The sequence below is a fragment of the Aspergillus japonicus genome (genome assembly GCF_003184785.1).
Source record: "Aspergillus japonicus CBS 114.51 unplaced genomic scaffold BO86scaffold_76, whole genome shotgun sequence".
Classification (NCBI taxonomy): domain Eukaryota; kingdom Fungi; phylum Ascomycota; class Eurotiomycetes; order Eurotiales; family Aspergillaceae; genus Aspergillus; species Aspergillus japonicus.
The window spans coordinates 455-22,396 of NW_020291713.1; the positions used below are offsets into that span (position 1 = coordinate 455).

General features: G+C 52.8%; 6 protein-coding genes across 6 annotated transcripts; 1 reads left to right on the forward strand and 5 right to left on the reverse strand.

The window, feature by feature from the left end:
* Positions 1 to 335: 335 nt before the first annotated feature.
* On the reverse strand, positions 336 to 4,404 carry BO86DRAFT_279662 (ankyrin repeat domain-containing protein; the record flags this gene model as incomplete). Its single annotated transcript, XM_025667317.1, has 4 exons — positions 336 to 803; positions 1,728 to 1,891; positions 1,976 to 2,799; positions 2,885 to 4,404. Coding segments are annotated over 4 exons (2,976 nt in total), but the record flags the coding sequence as incomplete, so codon positions are not given.
* Positions 4,405 to 5,797: 1,393 nt separating this feature from the next.
* Positions 5,798 to 7,342, reverse strand: BO86DRAFT_392752 (SUR7/PalI family protein). The gene is made up of 3 exons (XM_025672872.1): positions 7,116 to 7,342; positions 6,604 to 7,059; positions 5,798 to 6,545 (listed from the first exon to the last, which is right to left on the reverse strand). Exons 1-3 carry the CDS (start codon positions 7,251 to 7,253, stop codon positions 6,135 to 6,137), a joined length of 1,005 nt encoding a protein of 334 aa, XP_025523195.1. The 5' UTR covers positions 7,254 to 7,342; the 3' UTR covers positions 5,798 to 6,134.
* A 1,420-nt stretch (positions 7,343 to 8,762) lies between these two features.
* On the reverse strand, positions 8,763 to 10,005 carry BO86DRAFT_323537 (glycoside hydrolase family 5 protein; the record flags this gene model as incomplete). Its single annotated transcript, XM_025668429.1, has 6 exons — positions 8,763 to 9,292; positions 9,340 to 9,437; positions 9,488 to 9,552; positions 9,599 to 9,751; positions 9,798 to 9,853; positions 9,909 to 10,005. The coding sequence occupies 6 exons, from the start codon at positions 10,003 to 10,005 to the stop codon at positions 8,763 to 8,765; spliced, it is 999 nt and encodes a 332-aa protein (XP_025523196.1).
* A 506-nt stretch (positions 10,006 to 10,511) lies between these two features.
* BO86DRAFT_371014 (SGNH/GDSL hydrolase family protein) lies at positions 10,512 to 12,039 on the reverse strand (the record flags this gene model as incomplete). The annotated part of the gene is made up of 5 exons (XM_025670303.1): positions 11,677 to 12,039; positions 11,532 to 11,614; positions 11,191 to 11,437; positions 10,843 to 11,098; positions 10,512 to 10,715 (listed from the first exon to the last, which is right to left on the reverse strand). The coding sequence occupies exons 1-5, from the start codon at positions 11,772 to 11,774 to the stop codon at positions 10,512 to 10,514; spliced, it is 888 nt and encodes a 295-aa protein (XP_025523197.1). The 5' UTR covers positions 11,775 to 12,039.
* Positions 12,040 to 12,148: 109 nt separating this feature from the next.
* BO86DRAFT_371016 (tRNA (34-2'-O)-methyltransferase regulator RTT10) lies at positions 12,149 to 15,925 on the reverse strand. Its single transcript, XM_025670304.1, has 3 exons — positions 15,833 to 15,925; positions 13,067 to 15,772; positions 12,149 to 13,020 (listed from the first exon to the last, which is right to left on the reverse strand). Exons 1-3 carry the CDS (start codon positions 15,848 to 15,850, stop codon positions 12,304 to 12,306), a joined length of 3,441 nt encoding a protein of 1,146 aa, XP_025523198.1. The 5' UTR covers positions 15,851 to 15,925; the 3' UTR covers positions 12,149 to 12,303.
* A 2,158-nt stretch (positions 15,926 to 18,083) lies between these two features.
* BO86DRAFT_323504 (Eisosome component PIL1/LSP1 family protein) lies at positions 18,084 to 19,309 on the forward strand (the record flags this gene model as incomplete). Its single annotated transcript, XM_025668428.1, has 4 exons — positions 18,084 to 18,201; positions 18,265 to 18,398; positions 18,447 to 18,630; positions 18,696 to 19,309. 4 exons carry the CDS (start codon positions 18,084 to 18,086, stop codon positions 19,307 to 19,309), a joined length of 1,050 nt encoding a protein of 349 aa, XP_025523199.1.
* Positions 19,310 to 21,942: the final 2,633 nt, after the last annotated feature.

Genomic DNA, 21,942 nt, shown 5'->3' on the forward strand with positions numbered 1-21,942 from the left:
AGAAAGATGTAAACTTGCATTGATGCGGGCGTGTCTAGATAAGATGGCCTAATCCCGGAGTACTCGAGAGCGTCACAATATCCCCAGACCCAGTTGGGTGGCATACGCACATATAAGAAGACAGCGAGTTCGAAATCTCCCTCTTAGGTATCACAAGCATAGAGGGTAGCATTGAAACGAGGGGATGGCTGTAGACGATTTCTTCATCACACGTACAGGCCATGATTCGCAGAAACCTAAGAGTCCACAACCGCACCAAGCACCAAACGCCTCCATTCTTCCAGTGTTTTGCCTGTGCTGTCGACATCTCCATCGCTAGGGCCAGCGAAAGGTAGGAGCATCTTCACAGTGGGGGCGTGGCCATTATCTCTCGCGCATCGCAGGGCTGTTCTTTTCTTGGTATCGACAATAGAAGCATCGGCTACCTTCAACAGAGTTGCTGTTATGCCGTCCAATCCTCTTTCCGCAGCATAATGCAAGGCTGTTTGACCGAAAAGATCAAGTGTATTCGGGTCGCTTCCGTGTTCTATCAGTAGTACGACTATATCCTTTTTGTTCTTTTGAGCCGCCCAATGGAGGGCTGTTTTGCTAGAGTCTTCTCCGCAAATATTGACATTGACCCCACTCTTGACCAATAATTTGACGACAGACCATTGGCCTGACTCCGCAAGGTCGGCGAGATATCTGCCCAATTTTGATAGAGACTTCAAATTAGTGATCTCATCAGCGACAGTTGCAATCTCGTCTATCCCGCTTGCATTTGAGTGCGTCGATATGGCTATACAAAGAGCTGTTTCGCCTTGCTTGTTTGCCAAGTTGATGTCAGCACCGGCGATGAGAAGATCTTTCATCATGCCGAGACTGATCCTCGATGATCGCAATTTTGCAGCTTCATGAAGGGCGGTATTGCCCTTATTATCTTCCAAGTTGACAAGTGCACCAGCAGAAATGAGAACCTTGACATTCTTTTCTCGATATGCCCACACAGCAACATGAAGGGCTGTTTGCCCATGGTTATCGGTCAGATTGACGTTCAGTCCGGCACTAATAAGATATTCGATCATAAGCTGTCCTTCTTGTTCCACCCTTACAGCCTCGTGGAGAGCTGTCGCGCCTTTCTTATCTCTTGAATTGACATCCGCACCAGCAGAAACAAGAAGATTCACATTGATTTCTCGATATGCAGACACAGCAACATGAAGTGCTGTTTGCCCGCCGTTATTTGGCAAATTGACTTCTGATCCGGCACTAATAAGGCATTCAATCATGCCCGGACCTTCTCGTCCCATTCTCGCAGCCTTGTGGAGAGCCGTCTCGCCTGTCTCGTCTTTCAGGTTGACATCTGCACCGGAAGCCACAAGCTCCTTCACCGTGTTTAATTGGTTCCTGGCATGGGCACTGGATTTCAAGCACATAGCAAGTAACGGAACCCTCTCTTCATAACTGATCCCCTTGACATGGGCGTCGGCTTTGGACTCATCCAGTGTGTCGTTAATGACTGTTGAGCGTGGGTAGAACGCCTTGTCGACCGCCAACAGAAATCCCATCTTTTTATTGGCAAGAAGTGCGTATCGCAAAGCAACTCCTAGGGCGAATCGGGTTTCCACTTCATCTACTTGGTGCATTATGTGAAGCAATGAGAGAAAAACCTGAAGCTTCTCTGCTTTGGGAAGTCCTTCATCCAAGGCCACCGTGAACAAAGCCTCACCCCAGGCTTTAGTGAAAACCGGGACATCAATAAGAATTTCTAGCCATGGATGACTGGTTTCAACCAGTATGTCTGGGAACGATGAGAATTCCTTTATTGACATCGTGAGATTTCTCATGCCAATCAAGTATCGGAATAAGGCATAGTGATTGTGCTTCACCGCCCATTGTAGCCATTGTAGCTCTTCCTCATTAAGCCCAAGGGACTTGAGAATGTGACCGACAAGTCTCATGGTATGTGAAGAATAATGTTCACCAACTGTTCCACCTGGTAATGCCAGGTCCCAAGGTCGGCTGAAAGGTAGAGACCTATCTTCTATGCATTTGCAGAAAAGAGTCCACATTGAGTGGTCATATGGCTTAATGTCATTCATGTGGAAGAACCAATAGTCTCTGACATAAGAAAGAAAGGCGGCATTTTGCATCGCGTCTGTTGAAGAGGATCTATGATACTTAGGATCTCCCAGCGAATCTAGAGCTGTTCGAATGTTGATGCGTGGTGACCGCCTCTTCCAGGATGACTGCACCCCCGATATCCATCTATTTTTACTGGAAAGAGAAAGTGCGCCAAGAAAGAGAGGATCGATCATGAGTTCTTTCTCAGCCTTCACTAACTGACGACTGAGATTGGTGAAATTTAGGTATGTCATGCACAAAAAGCCGAAGTGCTCATTGACTTCTTTGGCGTCAAGATTTGCGGGATCCTTGTTCTTAGTGTGGAAGAGATGTTCCTTGACACTATGATGAGTGTAATGAATTGTATGCTCTTCGTCATCAATGAATGTCAAACCGAAACATCCACGGACAATCCGATTCATATCGTTGGGTAGCCGCTTCGTGTTCAGAGACTTATCGCCGAGGGAGATGCTTAAAGCTTCCCGGTATTCTTCAATGGTCAATGGGCGCTTCACCACACCGCAGTATTGGAGCAAGTCCATTGCATGGTGAGAATCCTTTCCATGCTGGATTCGATGAAGCTTTGAATCAAAAAGCTCAGCCAAGCCACGTGGAAGGCATTTCAACGCTTCAAGTATGTCTTCATCGCAGTTTTTTTCACATAGGTCTCTGATGCATAGACCAGCCCAGAGAAACCTAAGCAGGAGTCAATTAGGCATTTCACCTCACGCATAATGGGGTGTGTAGGCTCAAAGCCTTAGTAACTGGATCTCAAACTTACATTCCCTGGGAGCCCTGCCGTAGAGTTTTCACGATCGTTGTGATGATTTCCTCATCTTGGAGGACCAGCTCCCCCTCCTCCAGGCAATCATATAGGGTTGCAGCAATGTATCGATCCATATCGAGGTTGAGCTTCCCTTGATCAATCAGAACGCGATACTGTGGCCGGCCCCACTTGAACAGATCCATCTCAAGGCCCGGGCGACCCGCGCAAATGATCTTCAACATCCCGGCCTTTCCTTGAGAGAGCATCTCCAAAGCCCGAGCCATCTCGCGAATCTGAGCCGTGTCACACTCGTCTACCCCATCAAGAACGATATAGTACGCCCGCTCCTTGGCCATTTTCGAAAGGAGGAATTGCACGGTTTCATTCGTGTCCAAACCTTCACAATCGTGCTCAATCGAGAGCAGATCTTCGTGACTGCTCCCCTCTATCAACGAATCAAGCAGCTGGCGACAAATGCTGCCGACGATATTTCGCGCCGAAAGAGATGGCTGATTGTCTGCTTGACAGAAGAAATGTGCAACAGAATCATTTTCACGTCGTGCCGAATGTAGAAAAGAGACCACATTAGACATCAGGAGAGTCTTCCCCATGCCCATCGTCCCAGAGCACCAAAGGATTGATGACTCTGGACTAGCCTTCCATTTAAGGAATGCGTCGTCATGCAGTAACCACTCGGCGGTTGATTGGACTCGCTGCTTTAGAACTCGTTTCCAAGGTGGAATGTGGTCGACGGGGGACAGATTCTGTTGGGTTTTGATCTTCAAGGCCGCCTTTTCTCTCTTTGTCTGGTTGATCTGCCACTGCCTCGCCTCTTCTTGGTGGTGTGCTGAATACTTGAAAAATTTCAGAGTAAAGGCTCTATGCGAGGAGTTTTCCTTGCTCTCATACTCTAACAACATCTTGGCCTCGTGGGCAGCCATTTCTGAGGCAAGAGAAATCTGCAACATCACTTGGTCCTTGGATGAAGCCAGTTGCTCCAGCCACGGTTTGAATTCGGACTCAAATGGATTCCGAATCGAGATGAAAATGTGAATGGCTGATGGTCGGCGAGACACCTCAATAACCTTGCTGCATAGCTCAATTATCACGGCATAGTAGTCACACAATGAACGCTGAAGCCCGACATGCCCATGGTAAAGCTGGCCAAACTCTTGAATGGTGGGGCAGGTAAGACCGATGTCCTTGATCATGTTGGTGACCTTGTCGAAATAAGAGGCAACATTGCTGGCTACGGTTATGGCGGTTTTGATTCCACCCCAAATCAAGGCCGCCGTCTCCGGATGGGAGCTGACGAATGTTTCCACAGCCCCCGCAAACTGCTGCGTTGCGGTCAGGAAGGTACATAGTCGAGGGGCGATGCTTCGCCTGGTCTTGCTCGCGTTCAAAGCATCAAGCTGGGCGACAAAAAACAGGACACTCCCCGCATCAGGGACTGTCGTGCTGTTTTCAAATTGTTTGAGTTGCTCGGTTGTTAGGACCTGCTTGAAACTGGTCAAGGCCTTTGTCAGGGACTCCGTGGGGTCCACGTCTTGTTGGCGTTTGTTTTCTTTGCGTGGTAGTTGGAGGGCCATGTGCGTGATCAAGGGCAAGCAATGAATGAAAAAGTCTGGCACAGCGACCTCCGATGGGCGGCTTTCTCTGGTGGTTCTTGTTCGAAGCGTGCACTGTATAACAAAACTGACTGAGCAAACACCTGTGGCGAGAGGTGACGAGAAGGCATCGATGCTAGGTAATCTCATCAAGTCACGCGGTGGCGGTGCATATCTAGCGTCTCACCCCTGCTCTTCGTTGGGCGTCCATTTGAGCTCCTAGAACAGGCCAAAATGCCAATCATGCACCTTTGGGGTTTGTGGCTGTGCCAGGCGAATAGGATTCCCGAATCCCAGATCTGCTTCAGCCATTTGTCAAAGCCGACCTCCAGGTCGATGGTATCTAAAAATGCTCACTCTGATGTGGCATTGGCCCGCGTGGGAGACACAGCCGAACAGTCTATGCCATGATCGAAAACAATAATCCTACCAATTTTGTCCATCCATTCTCCTCGCGTAGAGGGGATATGCTTGACCACTAGATGCTTCGTTGAGAGAGGCGTGGGGAGGGCATCTACGGCCGTGAAGCCGGTGTTGCGGACGAGCACATCCTGTCCGTTTCGTTTCGCATCAGTATTGGCGCAGTGACGGATTGATTCAACACCAGTTCCACGATGTCGAGGCTGTCCGTTCTAAATAGGAATCCGCCCTTGGCTTTGTTGCACAGCTGACGAAGACGCGGAAGGCTTTCGACCGGTAGACATTAGCTATGGCCGCTCTGAGGTGCTCATCGCAGTGGCTGGTGGGCATAACCGCTTGGAGCATTCCAACACTTCACAACGATGTGTCAAGATGGTAGAATGAGTCGAGCTGATGGCATTCCTGGACGACGTAGGCAGTAGGAGGTAATGGACGGACTCTGAAGAGTAGAATCGGTTAGTATAGGGCGGAGTCAAATTAGGAGAGTGAAGCAAGCGGAGGGCTTTCCAGCGGAATGTATCTAACATGGATGAAGACTCACATTGACTGAAGAGCGCAAGAGGCTGGCTCATGTGGTGGCAGAGGAGCATCAGGATCAAGTCGAATCTGCGGAAGTCCGGGGGCGAGGGGGGGGTTTATACTCAGTCGAATTGCGCGCCTTCCAGATTCGGCTCTGCCCGCACACCCCACTCAACCAGTATGGTTGTAAGACGGGAAGGGAGAGCAACCGTCATCGCGACTTTGTGAGACGTGCCCACACAGGGACTAAAGGTGAAGGTCTAGAAAGTGATTACTGCAGCAAACTGAAACTAAGCCTCTAGCGTTGAAAGTCAAGATACCAGAAAGTCAGAGATATCAGTCTACCGACTTCTACAAGAGATGCTACTGAAACAACACATGCGATAGTTCAAGTTTAGATTTCCCATCTATAGGTACAAAAAACAATGCCGCGGAGCAGCAGGTATCACAGGATAAAAAGAAATGAAGCAATGTACAAATCAAAATGAATGTGAGGAGATAAGAAGTCTAGAGCGAATCAACCCTCAGGTGCAGATGCAGCTTGCATTAACGTCATTAGACCAACATGAGCCCGGACCGAAATTCAGTTGGAAAGGAGCCCCGTTGGTATGTCATCATGATTGGTGTAAAGAGGTCATTATCTCCGGATTTCTTCAACCGAACGCCGTTTTCCCAGATGTCATTTGATGAATGAAAGGTAGAGCTTGCGACGCAGCTTAGACGTGACGGAAAGGCTCGTAGGCGTTGGTGCGGCCGTTCTGCTGCTGCATGGGAACGTGGCCCGGGGGAGGAGGGGGCGGGTAGGCGGTGTTGGTGTAGGCGGGCTGCTGGGGTTGGCCGTAGGGGCCGAGGGGCTCGTAGGTGTAGGGGGCCTTCTCGGCAGTGACGGCGCGGGCGGTGTTGCGGTGGTTGTAGGGGGAGCGGCCGGAGCAGCAGCAGGTGCTCAGGAGCCAGAACAGGGAGGCACCGAGCGAGAAGGCGACGGCGAGCCAGGTGGCGACATAGATGTTCTTGCCCATGTGGCCCTTGACGCCATAGGATTCCAGCTCGGCCTTGAAGACGCCCTTGAGGACGGCGAACAAGGCGGTTGACGTCACGGAGGCGGCGGTCGTGAAGAGGAATGCGACCTGTAGGCGGCGGTCGTTAGTGAAAAGCACGGAATGGAAGGAATGCGTCAGAACGTACGGCAGAGACAAGAGTGGTCACGCAGCTTCCCCAGCGACTGCAGATGGCGAAGACACCCACAACCAGTTCGACGATGGTGGCGATGAATGCGATAATGTAGGCGATAAACATCCACTTGGAGACGCTCTTGTAGACCTTCAGTTCCTTCTTCACGCTGCTGGAGAGCGCGTTCTCGAGACCGGACTCTTCCAAGTTCCACACCTCCAACGGGTTGAACCAGAATTCAGCTTCGGGCTTCGAGCAGTTGGTCGTCTTGTAGTCGTTGCCGTTGGTGATGTTGCCGGAGCAGTAACCCCACAGACCGACGGTATAGAAGTCCTGGATGTTGTATTGCTCCTCGATCTCCTCCAATGCGGCCGACAGGTCGCCATCCGAGACACCGGCGAGATCGCTGATGGCGGAGGTGATTTTCGCGGTCGTCGATGAAGTTCCGTTTGTGATGTTTTGGAGGTTGATCTGGATTCAGGTTAGTCTGGCACATGCAGATGCATGCAGGCGCATGATATACATACTCTGAAGAAGTAGAGATTATCCAAGGTACTGGAGCTGGATTTGGTACAGCCCAGCCCCACCATGACAATACATATCAAAGAGGCGATGGTGAGGACATATGGGGTGAAGATACAGACAATGCGACCGCCTTTACCCATGGTGCCGATGACTTTTGAAAATGTGATGCTGTTTTCGGTAATTTAAAAACACTCGTCCGGGGTAAGGTTGGAGTGGACAAAGTTGGCAGGGAAGTTGATGAAAGGAAGAGAGTGAGAAAAGGCTGGAGTCAGCGGACAGAGGCTGGGCTTTAAACAAGTAAATAAACGGGTGAGCCGAAGGATCGTCGGGATGGGCAAGCAAGCAAGCAACAGATGATGTAGAATTGAGAGGAGGCGCAGTCAGCAGCAAGCAAATAATGCGGATGGTTGGGAGCAAATTTACAGCCAAGTCGATCAGCGGACCAATCACGAGATGCGCTGCGCCAACTACGCCACGCTTGTTTCTATTTCGATAATGCAAGGTTTCCACCGCAACACGGGAAGAGTGGGTCCATTCACTGCTCTTTTTCTCATTGTGAGGGCTTTTGACACCGCCAGACCCTCGTGGCGGAGACTCACCAGCCCTACCGCCACGTCAGTTGTGGCTGCGTTAATACGCGTCTTATCAAGATAGAGCAGACCCTGCAATTCTACGAGTACGGATAGCGAGAACGGGACTCCCTGGGTTAGATAGAGCTCAAACAAACCTAAACCCTTCAGCACAGTCTCAACACGACTACGGAACTTAAATATCGCAGACGAAGGATCCGAGCCCGCCCCAGAAGGTCAAACTTATCTGATACACGGTGGATCGACTCCAGCGATCATCATTCGGATGAGTTTATTATTCATCGACCTTGTCACCCACATTAGACTACTCATAGAAGTTGGAAGAGTCAGCCCATTGCCCAAGGCCCAGGAAAAGCAAAACAGGAGTTTTAGGCTTCCCCGTTACCCTCTTGGCAACATTAATCTCAAAGGTCACAGATAGACATCAGCATTTTGATCCGGGGAGAGTACGTACTTACGTACCCCTCGCTGCAGATTCTGCGTCTAAGCCTCGACACACGCACGTCGCGTCTTGGCTTCATCTGCGGCGTTCCATGGAACCCAACAGGAACGTTCGCCTGACTAAGCGCGAGGAATTTCTCCTGCAAAATGAAAGAGCTTCAAGCAGCTCCTAAATTGCGGATTATTGCAGTGAACATGAAAGCATTCATCTTTGAGATATGGACGATGATGGTATGGCAGGGAAGAGTGCTCGAGACCATCTGTGGCTGATCGACAAGCCGGTTACTGACCCCCGGCAAACTTTGGCTGTCATCGGGAAGCTTACGTTGGCTGTCTCAGGCCTGGTTTATTGACTTCTATTCTGGGCACCCCCTCAATTCGAACCGTGGAACTACACACACATCCTCTGTCTTCACACTGAAGAGTCAAAAGAACCAGCAAAGCTCAACTTTTCCATCGAGCCAGGCTAGAGCATCCTTGCAGTAAGGCTGACAGGGACAGAATCAGTACGGAGTATAGCTCTCGTCTATGATGTCAGTCCTTACATAACCAATCGCAGGTCAATGCCAAGAACATCCAACAAAATGTACAGCACTTCGTCCTCCACACCACGCAAGCTCACCCCAGATACGGCTCCAGAACGTCCAGCATCCCGCTATAAGCCGGGCCGCTAGGCGGCTCCATGCTGAACATGTAGTCCGCCCACCACGGCCCAGCCGCCCACCAGACCGCGCCCTTCCACACGTCCGTGTTGTTGGCCATGTACTCCAGCATCCCCGCGATGGCCGTGCGACAGACGTCGTTGGCTCCGCCGGCATACTCGCCAATGATGCCCACCTTCCCGTTGTCCTTCAGCCACTGCGTGGCGGCCTGCAGGCGCTCCGCGCCGATCGTCTCCGACACGCAGACGCCGGACGTCCCCGACCCGTCCGAGTCGAGGTACTGGTGCATCTCGTAGACGAGCTTGTCCTGCGGATCGGTCAGCCCCTTCATGTTGTCGTTGATGTCCGCCCAGGTCCACGCCCCGGACCACGAGTTGCCCTCCGCGAAGATGTACTGGGAGGTGGCGCCGGCCGCCCGGATGCCGTCGATCGCCGCCTGGTTGAGGTCCAGCACCAGGGTTTGGTCCATGGTGTTGTATTCGTTGTCTGTCATGTCAGCCACGGAAGGCTACCGGTGTAATGGGGGTACTTACTCGTATCGAAGATGACCAGGTCGTTGTCCTTGAATTGCCCGGCGAGGTTCTGCCAGAAGGTCTGGAAGTCCTCGGTGCTGGAGATGATTTCGTTGTTGCTGGGGCGGTTAGTGATGTTGAATTGTGGGTTGAGTAGCTCATCACTCACTATCGTCCGTAATTGTGAGGGTCTACGATGGCATGGACACCCGCAGCCGTGATGGCGTTCACCACCTGGCCCTATCAGCCTCGACTGTCAAGCGTGCTTATTGAAACCTACCGTCGTGAGATTGTTTAGGTATGCCTCGTCATACGAGCCTGTCATCGAGTCCGGAACCAATCTTTCCATCATGAACTGCACGCGGAAGATATTCATCCCCTTGCTGACGAGGGTCGCGATGGCGGAAGTATCCGGGAAGATGTAATCGATACCCTGGTCCGGTCAGCGGGTTGATTATTGGCATGAGGTGTAAACGCACCCAAGTTCCCGGAATGGCGGTGCCGAACTCGGCGCCCGACTCATTGGATCCGATCCCTATCGTCTTGAGTTCGTACTCGTCAACTGGGAGATCTTGATGGGGACAACGCACATTCGAAAACAGACGCCCGCTTCTTGTGTTCGTGGGTAGGGGCCGCCACTGCACTGCCGGCCGCGGCAGCAGCAACAAGTAGGTTGAGTAGCTTCATCGCTGCCTGTCGATAGCGGAACCTTGCTGCTTCAGCTCCCAGACAACCACAGCAGCGTCCGACCCTTTATACTTACAATCTGGGCGGGTTCTTCCGAATGTAGAACGGAGCTGTCGACGGAACCTCTACCGTTTCACTTCCATCAGGACCGAAACCTGACACAACGATCAGGGTGCCTGCCTCTGTACAGCTGTTCAGTGGTGCTCATGGAAACCAGGGCCCTCGACGATCATCGGTGCCATTCCCGCCTTGGCATCTCGGCATCTGGGCATCTGGGGTGTGAAACAGGCGCGGAGATTACCAGTCATCCTGTTTTGCGGGGGTCCGTGGCGGTTCAGGCATGGATGTGCAGGTAACATGATCGCATAGCTATCGTGATGTGTACTGTACTGACCGACCTTGTGTAGAGAAAGCCCAACTGCATACATAAACCCAGCACCACCCACCCTCCTCTTCCCATCCTCGCCCAAGTAACCCCCAGCGACCCTCCCAAACCCGATCCAGACCTACCACCCCCCGAGAACTTTCAACTGCTTCTTCATATCCTCCGCCTGCAGCAAATGATACTTCATCCCCGGATGATAATTATTCCACCAAATACAACTCACCCCATCATCATTGATGCACGTCGCGTCCGGGAACCCATACGCCGTCGGATCGTCGAGGATCTTGGTCATGAATGACCACGCATCGTAGAAGACGGTGGTAACCTACGCCCATGCCCGAGTTAGCCAAAGCCCTTATCTTACCCTTACCCTTAACCCCCTCTCCCCCACCAAAGCTCAACCCCACCCCCAAACCCCAACGAATGCAGGAAAAGACGGAACATAAACATACCCCGGCAAACTCCCCCCTCAACCCCTGCACCATCGCCTCCAGATTCCGGTTATACGTGGCCAAGTACGCCGCATGCCGCGCGACGGTGGCATTTCCCTGGTCCAGAAAGAAGGGACTGCGGCTGGTGGGCGGGACATTCAGAAACAAGAACTTGCGGGCGCCGGTGGCGTACAGCTGGGCGACTTGCTGCTTGAGGCGCGCAATGAGCTGGGGGGTGTAGCTTGCGGCGTCGGTGGTGGCGTAGGCGTTGCCGATACTATTTTTTCCCATTATCAGGTTGCGCTTTGGCGCTGGTTGCTTCGGTTCTGCTTGGCGGACGGAAACACGAAGGCAAGGGGACAGGCATACTCATTAATCCCGATCCAGAAACTAAACACGGCATCGCGCGAGGTCCACGGCGCACTGGCCGGCTTGTCGCTGTAGACCGCCCCAAAAAGGCGGAGCTGGGCGGCGACGTCGCCCGGGTAGGCGGGGACGAGGGCGTTGTCGATGGTGGCGCCGCCGGCGGCCAGGTTGTAGTTGAGCACGAGGGAGGCGTTCTCCTGCGTGGTCAGGTAGCCGATGTAGTTGGGGCCGTTGGTGGTGGTGCCGATTCCTTGATCCCTTGTAAGTGCTTTGGCTTGGAGGTGTGTGTGTGTGTATGTGGTTGTCGGGGTTTCTGTATAACGCTGAGGGTATACAGTACATACCTAGATCCGGATTGCCCATCGGCGCCGCAGCAGACGGTTGAGTTCCGGAGGCACTGAACCCGGTCTGCGAGTAGGAGTCGCCACTGATTCGATCTTAGTATATTATTTCAAGCGAGCACACACACCAAGCGAAATAGCAACATACAACGTGAAGAAATAAGTCGGATTGGTCGTCCCCGCGCGAGGCGATGGCCGGGCACCAGCCGTGGCGAGCATGGCTGCTGTCCAAAGCAATAACTTCATGGTGAAAGGGACTTATAAAAAAGATGAGGATCACGAAGAACAATACTTTCCCCGGAGCCCTACCTAAGGGCCACCGCTGTCTATTTATGCAGAGTGCTGGCATAGCTTTCCCCCCCACAGGCTCGATTGCTATTATCCCGAGATGACCTGGCTGCTGTTTGCTGTTTGCTGCAAGTCTGCACTGCGCTGCACTGCACCCACCCTAGAGGCTGGTCGATATGAGCTCGAAGCCCCAATTTAACCGGCACCCCAACCACTCACTCCCCTTGCCCACTCAATTCCTGCAGCGTGGGTTCCAGAGTGCGGGGTTCAAGCTCTTTGATCTGCAAGGGATCCCTGCATCGAGGATGGGCTATACCTCTTTGGCTACGGGATGTCCGTCTGGCATGATGCTTGGATCCGGTTCCGTAGGTACTGTACCAACGGTGGATTGCCATTTCGTCCGGGTTTGAAAACAATTTGCTATGCGTCTAGGTTTCTATCTATCGCAAGGTATATGTGCAATGCCGTGAAGAGCTAGCAGGGAATGCTACCACCGAAGATCCAACATCTCCATGCCCGCCCCACACACAACCAGCTTCCCCGCACCCGAGGCCGCGTCGTGGATGATATCCAACGACGAGATGTCCGCCACGCAGCTGTACCGCTCCACCGCTTGGCGGATCTGGAGCCTCTCCCGTCCGTGCCGGCTGGGGTCGACGTCGATCCACCAGATCTTGACTTGGTGATCGTTGCCCGAGGAGGCAACGACGAACCTCTTTACTCCCTGATCGTGGACGTGCTTGAGGATGCGGACCGTCGTGACGCATGCTGCGTGCGCGTCGGGGATGGTCACCGTGTATGTCGCGTCGCTGGCGCCGGGGGTGGTGTCCAGCAGAGTCGCGGTCACGGCGTTGTCGTCGCCGCCGGCGACGATCAGCGCCGAGGTGGCCGACAGGTCGGCCAGATCCATCGCCTTGATGCTGTTCCAGTGGATCTGGTACCGGTTCTCGCAGGAGATCGTCTCCGGCGCGATCGATGCTCCGCGGATGGGTTGTTTGGGGATCAGTGGCGACGAGATGGTGTAGAATCGCTCGAGGACGGAAGTCAAGTTCCACAGGGTAAAGTATCCGTCCGTCGCGGCCGTGATCAGATTCAAGGTAGAGCCTTTCAGGAGGAATCGAGCCTGGGTGAGACAGTTGCTCATATAGGTGCCACTGGCGAGAAGTGTGAAGCAGCCCTTGTCGGCGGGCGAGTAATGGAAGATCTAGACAATTAGCACAGAGCATGAGGGAGGGGAGGATAGTCAGTACCTTGATGGTGGAGTTGGAGTATGTCAGGCAAAGAAGGAATCCATTACCCGCCTCTCCCTCGTCCACTTCCAACGTGTCGAAGCTCGTCACCCGCAGATCGGAGTTGGGGTCACTCTTAGGACACTCTCCCGCCAGCATGGTTCCCAGACCAAATCGGGGGATCGAGCACGCCCGCCAGACGAAGAATTGCTCATAGCCTCCGCTGGTAAAGAGGAATTTGCCATCCTTGGACCAGTCCACGCTTTGGATTCCGGTATGATGCATGCGCAACAGCCGGAGGCATTTGAATGCACCCCAGCGGGGCTCTACCTGCGGGTCTTGAGGTGTGAATATCCGCACGTTGGTGTCTTCTGAGCCAGTCGCAAACAACGGGCCTAGACCATCCGAGTTCTGAGTGGCACACATGTCCTTGACTTCCCGGCCATGGCTTCCGGAACGCAATGTGCGACTGGCGTCTGGCTGTATCGACAGGGCAGTCAGCCCGGACTGAATCCAGATGAACGATCCCGCCCAAGCAACATCTTGGCTGGGCTGAAACGCCCAGGATCGCCGGCCTCCGTTACAGTTGTGTCTGGCGACCTCTGTCTGAGCGGACTCGTTCCAAAGCACAAAGTCCATCGGCTGGAACCCATAGAACATCAAGTCTTTGGAGACGTTGTCGATATAAGCGCCTGCTATCTCACAGTTGAACGCAAGAGGAGAACAGTGGAGCGTTCTCAGGGAGACCGAGGGGTTCGGACCTGTCGAAAAGGCCAGTTCATGAATGCTATATGTTCCATTCCGACCACAAGTCATGAAATATGGCAAGTCGGATCCTCTGTCCCTGTAGAGCGATGCAAATGAAGTGATAAAGCTGAGTCCTTCGCGTCCGTGTACCTTGCACGAAGGCATGACTGGCTTGAGGATTTCTGAGACTACCACGGGATAAACAGCAAACGAGCCCGTCAGGGATCCCAGCGCGAGATACTGGTCATCGTGAATCAAGGCTGCAGTCGACACACCGAAACCGTGGGGCAGGTCAAGCTTGACTCTATCCACGCATGGATCTGCGCCGTCTGCCATCGTAGCCAAGAACAAATCAGCCTTCTCGGCTTTCGGATAGACTGCAACGAACGACAAGGTTGCCGCTTTCTCGGTCGTGCAAGATTGGTAATCGAGAGCGTACAATCCCACCGGCCTTTGGCCAGCATCGACCACTTTGGTGAGTGATCCGGTACTGTGGTCATATAGTCGGATCAAGCCTCGGGCGTTACCCAGGAGAGCTATGCCTTTCTGTGGAAAGCCCGTGATGACTGAATACGAGCGCAAGTCTTCCTCAACTATTAGAGTCTCTTTGAGGATGTGCTGTGTAGTCGAGCTCCCCGTCCCAATCCGTCCGATCTGAACCTCACCTCGCACGGTCGTGGCGACAAACGAGTCCTGCGAGACGAATCCAAAACCTTTAATCGAGGTTTCAATGCGAGGTTCAGGACTGGAAGCATCTACCGAGGTTGCGATGCGGTTACGGAGATTGGGCAGAATGACATCTCCATCGCCATGCAGTTCGATGGTAAAGCTCTTCACGGCGCCATCAGCACCACCAGTATAAACAACCGTTTCTGTGTCGGTATGACGCATCTCGAGTGCCCAGATGTGCTTGCCCGTGTGTTTGCGCACAGACATGGTCTCCACCAGCTGAAACTGAGGCTTTTCTGTCGAAGACGGGTCCCAGGTCAGGTCCCAGAGCAAGCACGTAGCATCTTCGCCACGCGAAAGCAGATTCACTTTCCCAGGGCCTTGCTTGACGGGCAGGAAATGAACACCCCAGATACGGGCCAAGTGGCCAAACGCACTCGCAAGAATGGACTCGGACCCGAGCCCATTGTCACCAGCTCCTGCGCCGAATCCTGTGCCGCGAAGCTCGAACCCATCGGTTGAATAGGCGGGAGTCTCGTGACGGGAAGTACGCTCGCAATCGGAGATGTCCCAGATCCTGACAGTTCTGTCGTCACTGCAACTAGCCAGGAGTCGTCCATCACGACCCCCGTGCAGGGAAGGAATCAGAGGAGAAATCTGGACTCCAAAGATCGATCCCTCATGGCCTGTAAAGAAGTGATGAATCGACCCGGTTGCACTGGTCGAATCGTCCTCAGCCAAGAAGCACGACCAGACTATAATCTCGCCAAAAACCGTGCCAGCCGCAACAAGGATGTGGGCTCCGGACAGCGAAAGCACATTCGCCGAATAGAGGATGGACTTCACCCCAGCCACAAGTTGGCGGATTTCAATCCGTTTCTCGTACTCAGCCCCGGCCTGCCTGACAAGCTGCACGCCCAAGAGCGCATTGTGAGCCGTCAGCATGTAAGCATTTACAACTTCGCCATCCGTCTCAGGCGCACATCCGGCCAGGATCCAATCCGGCGCCAGATACTCTGGGCTCGCAGCTTGTACACTCGCGCTCAGCTGCTGACAGTCAATGTGTAGACTGAACGCTCGGACGGACTGCCCTCCCCACGCAACAAAGTCCGCCTGTGGTTCTTGTTCTGAGTGGCCCAGCGCAACGATTCCATGCACATGGTTCCGTTTGAACACTTTCAGTTCGGCGAGCAGACGCCCGCTTTCTTCATGAATGAGCCGGACATAGGTCCCTTGACTCTGGAGAAGGAGTTTAACATCTTTCAAGACCAGCGACTTCAGCGCGGTTACCGGGACGCATGTGTCAATGTGCTTGTACGGCATATTAGCAAACGGCTTCCGTCGGGCACGCAAGAAAGAGCAACCACTCACCTCGAGGGAAGAAGTCATTGATGCTGCCAGCGCGACACATTGGTTCGCTTGGTTCCAGATGGCTTGTCACTGACCTCTTACCTTAAGCGGTGGCTTTTTCCCCGCGTGGAGAATCATTTCCTCGCTCAAAATTCCAGAATTTCCACCCATTGTGAGGATGCTTAGGTAAGCGGGGCGGGATGCCCACTTTCCCGATTGAGACCTTGATGCACGTGATGTGCTGTGTGGATGGACCGAGGACTTATTATCTCTTTCATTCATCCCTGAGCAGAAACAATGAATTGATCATGTACCTTGTGCCAAGCTTAGATGCAAATTTGCCGCTATAGGTTGCTGTGTCGAGTGGCTGGCTCTTGTGCAATAGAAAGGTGTGCTACGATTTCCGTCATGCTTCGCAAGCCAACTTGTGACCGTGGGGTCGTGCTTGGGCTTATCTTAAAGGATTTACAAGCTTTCTAGGAAATCTTTCGTGGCCTCGTTGATTTGACAACTTAGGATGCAAGGAGCTACACATACTTGCATAATTAAAACTGATCTAAGACATGCGCGTATTGTTCCGAGAATGTTGAGACACTGATCAACAGGCACAGGGGGTCAGCATGCTGATCAAAAGTTTCGCTCATAGGGTACTGGGCGCTGTTTTCAAGCAGCAGATCTAGTGGTCGGTAAGAAAAACAAAAACTAATATGAAAGTGGAAATTGAGTAATGGGAGGAATTGTCCACGGTACCCGGGGGGGGGGGGGTTCTCTAATTCATTAAGGCTTTACCTCGAGCAGGGTGAGCATCTGCAGATAAGAACCCTCCCGCAAGGTCAGAGCGAGCGCTTAAAGATGTCATCGGCGCCAGTCACTGCGAAAAGGCACATCCCCAAAGGCGCTGCTTGAACCGATGAGGGCAACGAGGTACAAAATTCAATGGCTACTTCTCCTGGATCTCCACATCATAGCCTGCATGAAAAAAAGAGAGAGAAAAAATCATCTCTCGTCACGCGTCAACCACTAGTGATACCACCCCACCGTTCGTCATGATGTTGCAGTGCCGATTCTGTTTTGCCAGGCAATGCGATGCCAGGAGATCTGGTTCTCAATGGTCCAAATGCGGAGATGGTCGATCACTGCGACCAAAGAACACTGCATCTGTGCGTGCGGTATAGGAGCTTAAACTATAGACCCGCATGAATCTGAGACTCGCAATTTTATCTCGAGTACTCCGTACTCAGTACTCTAGTCGAGCACGGTTTGGTGGGTAATTGTAATTTGTGGTCCGAGAGTCTCCATGGGGCTGGGAAACACACTAGGTTAAGATTTTCCTGTTCTTCACAGACATCAGGTGAAACCCATACTATTAGGCAGCCATGCAAACCTTGATCGAACTAGCTTCCAGTCGGTAGGGTCTGATTGCATCGTGCAAACTCTGAATGTGCAGCTTCATCTTCAGTGTATCGAGAGCAAACGATCGATGACATCAGATATGGGGAAGGCGTTCTTCGGATCGCGATGACGTCGCGGATGGGATGATGGATGATGGGGACGGAGGGTAGTATATCAGCCCTTCCTCGACGGTTTCGCTTATTGTCTTTCGTCTGCTTGTAACTTTGACCAGTCGTTTAATATATTGACAGCGAGCTTAACTGAAAGCTCTTCAAATTGTACGCTGTGATTTGCCAATTCGCCCTCCGATCCAGCTTCTTAACAGTGTAGGTTGTTGAATCCCGAGTCATCACTCACTAACTCCTGCCCGACCGAGCCCGCAACCGAATCGGGTTTAGAGCGTGGACTCCGCAGTCTCGACGTCACCAGCGGCCAGCCTCTCCAAAGCGTTGCAATCACCCACTTCATTTCTCTAGTGCTTCGATCTTGCACCGCAAGGGGAGATCCTCAGTGCCCAGGACCCAGAGCGCCAGAGTGTCATCGATCCCTCCTTAAGAGATCGCTTAACCGGTTAGTGCCTCGCTCAACCCACGGCTTTTAGTCGATCATTAGCCCACTAATCCAGATCACGAACAGGTTGCAGTTCCCACCCCATCCTTCGTCGGTCTCTCTTCCGTCGCATCCCGTCGCACTCGGTGCCACACGTCACTCCTGCGCAAAAGGAAAGAAAAAAAAAAAAAGGTCTATCTTAGAAAGGATCCCGACCGTCCGACTCTGCTGCAATCCTTTTCCGCGATTTCTTCTCCTCATATCCTCACTTTGCCCTATTCTTTTCACTTCCTCTGAGCTTTCACCAACAACAGCGAGCAACTTCGTCACCATGCATCGCACCTATTCTATGCGCCAGTCGCGCGTTCCCACCGCCTCGCAGATCGAAAACCCTCCCCCGCCATTGTCTTCCACCAAGTCCAACAGACTCTTCGGAAAGGGTGGCTTCGGTGCGTGTTCTTCTTTGCCCTCTTATGGTCGACGCCCATCCTGCTAACACGATTAAGGTACAGGCCATGCCCTGCGCAAGAACGCCGCCGGCGCCTTCGGGCCAGACCTAGCCCGCAAGCTCTCCCAGCTGGTCAAGATGGAGAAGAACGTCATGCGGAGCATGGAGATGGTGTCCCGGGAGCGCATGGAGACTGCTGTACGTTGTCGCTGGCATGGAGCTTCCGGAGTGTACTAACAGCAGCAGCAACAACTCTCCATCTGGGGTGAGAACTGCGACGAGGATGTGTCTGATATCACCGACAAGCTCGGTGTCTTACTCTACGAGATTGGAGAGCTCGAGGATCTCTTCGTTGACCGGTACGATCAGTACCGTGTTACCATCAAGAGCATTCGCAACATCGAGGCTTCCGTCCAGCCCAGCCGTGACCGTAAGTTTCTTCTTCCTTTCCAGTGCCCCCGGACTCGGGTGACTGACCGTACATCCACCCTACAGGCAAGCAGAAGATCACCGATGAGATCGCCAAGCTCAAGTACAAGGACCCCAACTCTCCCCGCATCGTCGTCCTGGAGCAGGAGTTGGTCCGCGCGGAGGCCGAGTCGCTCGTGGCCGAGGCCCAGCTCTCCAACATCACCCGCGAGAAGCTCAAGGCCGCCTTCCAGTACCAGTTCGATGCGCTCCGCGAGCACTGCGAGAAGGTGGCGTTGATCGCCGGCTACGGCAAGCACCTGTTGGATCTGATCGATGACACGCCGGTGACCCCCGGCGAGACTCGCCACGCCTACGACGGCTACGATGCCAGCAAGGCCATCATCCAGGACTGCGAGGAGGCACTCGCCAACTGGGTCACCTCCAAGGCCTCGGTCAAGTCCAACCTGTCGACCCGCTCGCGCACCCTGTCGCAGCGTCGGCGCGAGGGCGTGAACAAGAGCCGCGAGGGCGTCGACCTCTCCGGCCAGGACCAGCCTCTGGGCCGCGATTCGTGGGTGCCCGCCGACCAGCACTCGTCCTACCACCACGATGCAGAGGATGGCGAGGAGGTTGCCAGCACTCTGGACGGTGAGACCCGGGGTCGGGAGGAGGAGAGAGAGCCCGAGACAGCCGTTTAAGAGGCTGCTTTTCCCTTTTTTAAACAGTAACTTGAATCTGGTTGATATTATCCCGAACATGAAGGTTCCTGGAGTACGCCCCTAATTGTGTGATTTGGTTTCCATCGAGATTCCCGCTTGATGTGTTTTTGTTCTGCCTTGTTCTGCTTTCACCCCCGATGAATTACTGATGATTAATCGATTCCGATGACGATGTCTATCCTGCCAAAAACAAAAAAAGAAGAAAAAAAAACAGAACATAATATCCAGGCGTGTGTCCGCAAGAGGGGTGTGAATTTGTGTGCTGACGGCGCACGTCTGCGATGATGCTATAGGGGGTCGGACTTTTCTAACGCGGGCGATCTTTTTCCCTCTACTGTCTTAATCGACTAATGTAATACTATACCACTTGCCCAAGTTGACGGTGATGGGGAGGTACATGTTTTGACTTGTGTTGTGTTGCGTCGCGTCGTGATTGCAGTCATGTTGTTTAGGATTTGAATAGTAATCGATTGACTTGCGGTCATTATTTAGTGGAAGTATGGCCTTGTAGGTTTTATTCTACATCGAAGGGGGCCATGTAGAACCAATATTAAGCAAGCGGTATTCCTCATAACGGCTGGGAGTATAGAGAGCGAAATCGATTGCAAGTTCGCCGAGAATCATAAAAAACGATTGAGATACCCACCGACCTAGCACCGCATCTCACTGATGCTCTGGGCTGGCTATGAACTAGCCCCAGCCCATTCCAAAACCGCTGCAACAATGAGCCCTAAGCAGGACCTCCTCCTTCCTCCGCACCCTCCCCCCCTCCAAATCAACCATTCTCGCGACGAGAGACCCAAACTCGCCGCACGGGCCGTGAAATAAACCACAACCCCCAAACCCAATCAACAACATTCTTTTTCAGCTCGCGAGACTAGACGAGATCCACGAGATCCATCACTGCCATCCTATCCAAAGATCTAAACCACACAAGATACCCAAGGTGATTTACTGTACCCCCGCCCGCACTCCGGCCGCGAACCAACCCCTCTCCAGCTAAGAGACGAGATCACGCATTCCATCGCCATAGAGCCAGACGCATACAGATCCAACCCTCAACCTCGATTTCGCGAAATCCCTGTTGAACGCATATCTCCCCATTGCTGCCCCGGTTGATCTAACGATTTGTACCCCAAGCATCGACCTGAGCACGGACATGCGTGCTCGCTCGACACATCGCGAGGGGCATGGGACTTGGGATGGTGGGAGGGGTATGCGATGGTCGTGGCTGCTGCTGCTGCTGCTGCTGAAGTTAACGGCTGTAGGAAAAAGTTCGTAGTGTATAGTGGGCTGGTAGCTGAGTCCAGCGTGACATAGATATCGATATCGATTGGCGGAGATGCGGAGATGCGTCGAGGACCGGAGTTCCAGGCTTTCTTCGTCTTGATTCGGTGTAGCTATACTTTGATCATCCTGCAGGTTCGGTGTAGGCAGTCATCGGGGGTGGAAGCACTTGCTGTCATGTAGGCTCATGTGTACTCGTTCCGGGGAGTAACTTGACTATATATGGCGCGGTGTTTCAGCTACAGACTTGTGCAATTGTAGGGTGGGAGTGTACTGTACTGTACTGGTCTTGTGCGGAGGCGGATGATTGACTGTGATGTATTCCTGAAAACTTAAGGATACTTAAGTGGGTTCAACCTTGAGATCATGGGGTGGACTGTACTAGGAAGATGGGAAGGAAGTATAAGGAAGCAGGGGTTGAAGGTATAGAGCCACGCTCATACACAGTCATGTCTCAATGTTCACTATACCTTGACTAAGCCTGCCCTCTGTACAGTACACGGCATAACAGTACTGTGGTATGGTTGTAGAACCAGACAGTGCGGCGTACTCACCTCAGTAAGGTAGGTTGAGGGCACAGGTGCAGACAGAGTCAACCGCATCCCAATCCGGAAAGCCCTCCCCGCGATCATGGATCCTACCTCCATATTTCTCAGGCAGGAATGCCGAGTGCGGGTGCGGGTGCGGGTGCGCCGGCCGAGGTGATGTCAGTCGCAACCGCATCAGTCACACCACTGCACTGCATAAACCTCCTCGGGGAGATCGAGGATCATTCTCCCCTTCTCAATGAGTACACATATTAGTCTAGTGCAGTGAAGGTAGCGAACACCTCAGCTGAGTATTCCGCAAGGTCCCTCGAATCACCTCTCCGCCTGGGTGAAGCGAGGTGAAGCTAGTGCAGAAGTACCGTACAGTACATGTAGACTACGATGCTGCGTTGGTTTGCAGACAGACCAGCCAAATACTAATGTGCCCCGTGGGGGTTGCCAGAGTTTGGTGTGATTTAGGTTCATGATGGCGCAATTCCTGATGGGGATTGCATTTCATGGACGGCCTGAGATGAGTCTATAGTTCCCTCCAATTAACTGGGTTACCTAGTATGGATGATTGACACCATGTAAAGAATTGGAGGTAACTCGTTCATCGAAGATTTGTTCAGTGGGCTCTTCTTGTTCATTCATTTCAGTCTGGTAAATTACCCTCTCTCTCCTGAGAAATCCCCAGGTGTGGTCGGCTTCAATCCGCCACCTCAGAGCCATAGCCCATACGATAATTAAAAGATGCGAGATTGTACGTGCCTGGGTCTCAACTCGAAAACAAAAGAA

Bases quoted from the DNA above. Each gene is read 5' to 3' on its own strand.
- BO86DRAFT_392752 (XM_025672872.1), bottom strand. From the start codon at position 7,253: ATGGGTAAAGGCGGTCGCATTGTCTGTATCTTCACCCCATATGTCCTC. The intron at 7,060-7,115 runs GTATGTATATCA...ACCTGAATCCAG, and splicing joins ATAATCTCTACTTCTTCAGA to ATCAACCTCCAAAACATCAC. The intron at 6,546-6,603 runs GTACGTTCTGAC...CGCCGCCTACAG, and splicing joins TGACCACTCTTGTCTCTGCC to GTCGCATTCCTCTTCACGAC.
- BO86DRAFT_371016 (XM_025670304.1), bottom strand. The intron at 13,021-13,066 runs GTACTGACTATC...CTAATTGTCTAG, and splicing joins ACTCCAACTCCACCATCAAG to ATCTTCCATTACTCGCCCGC.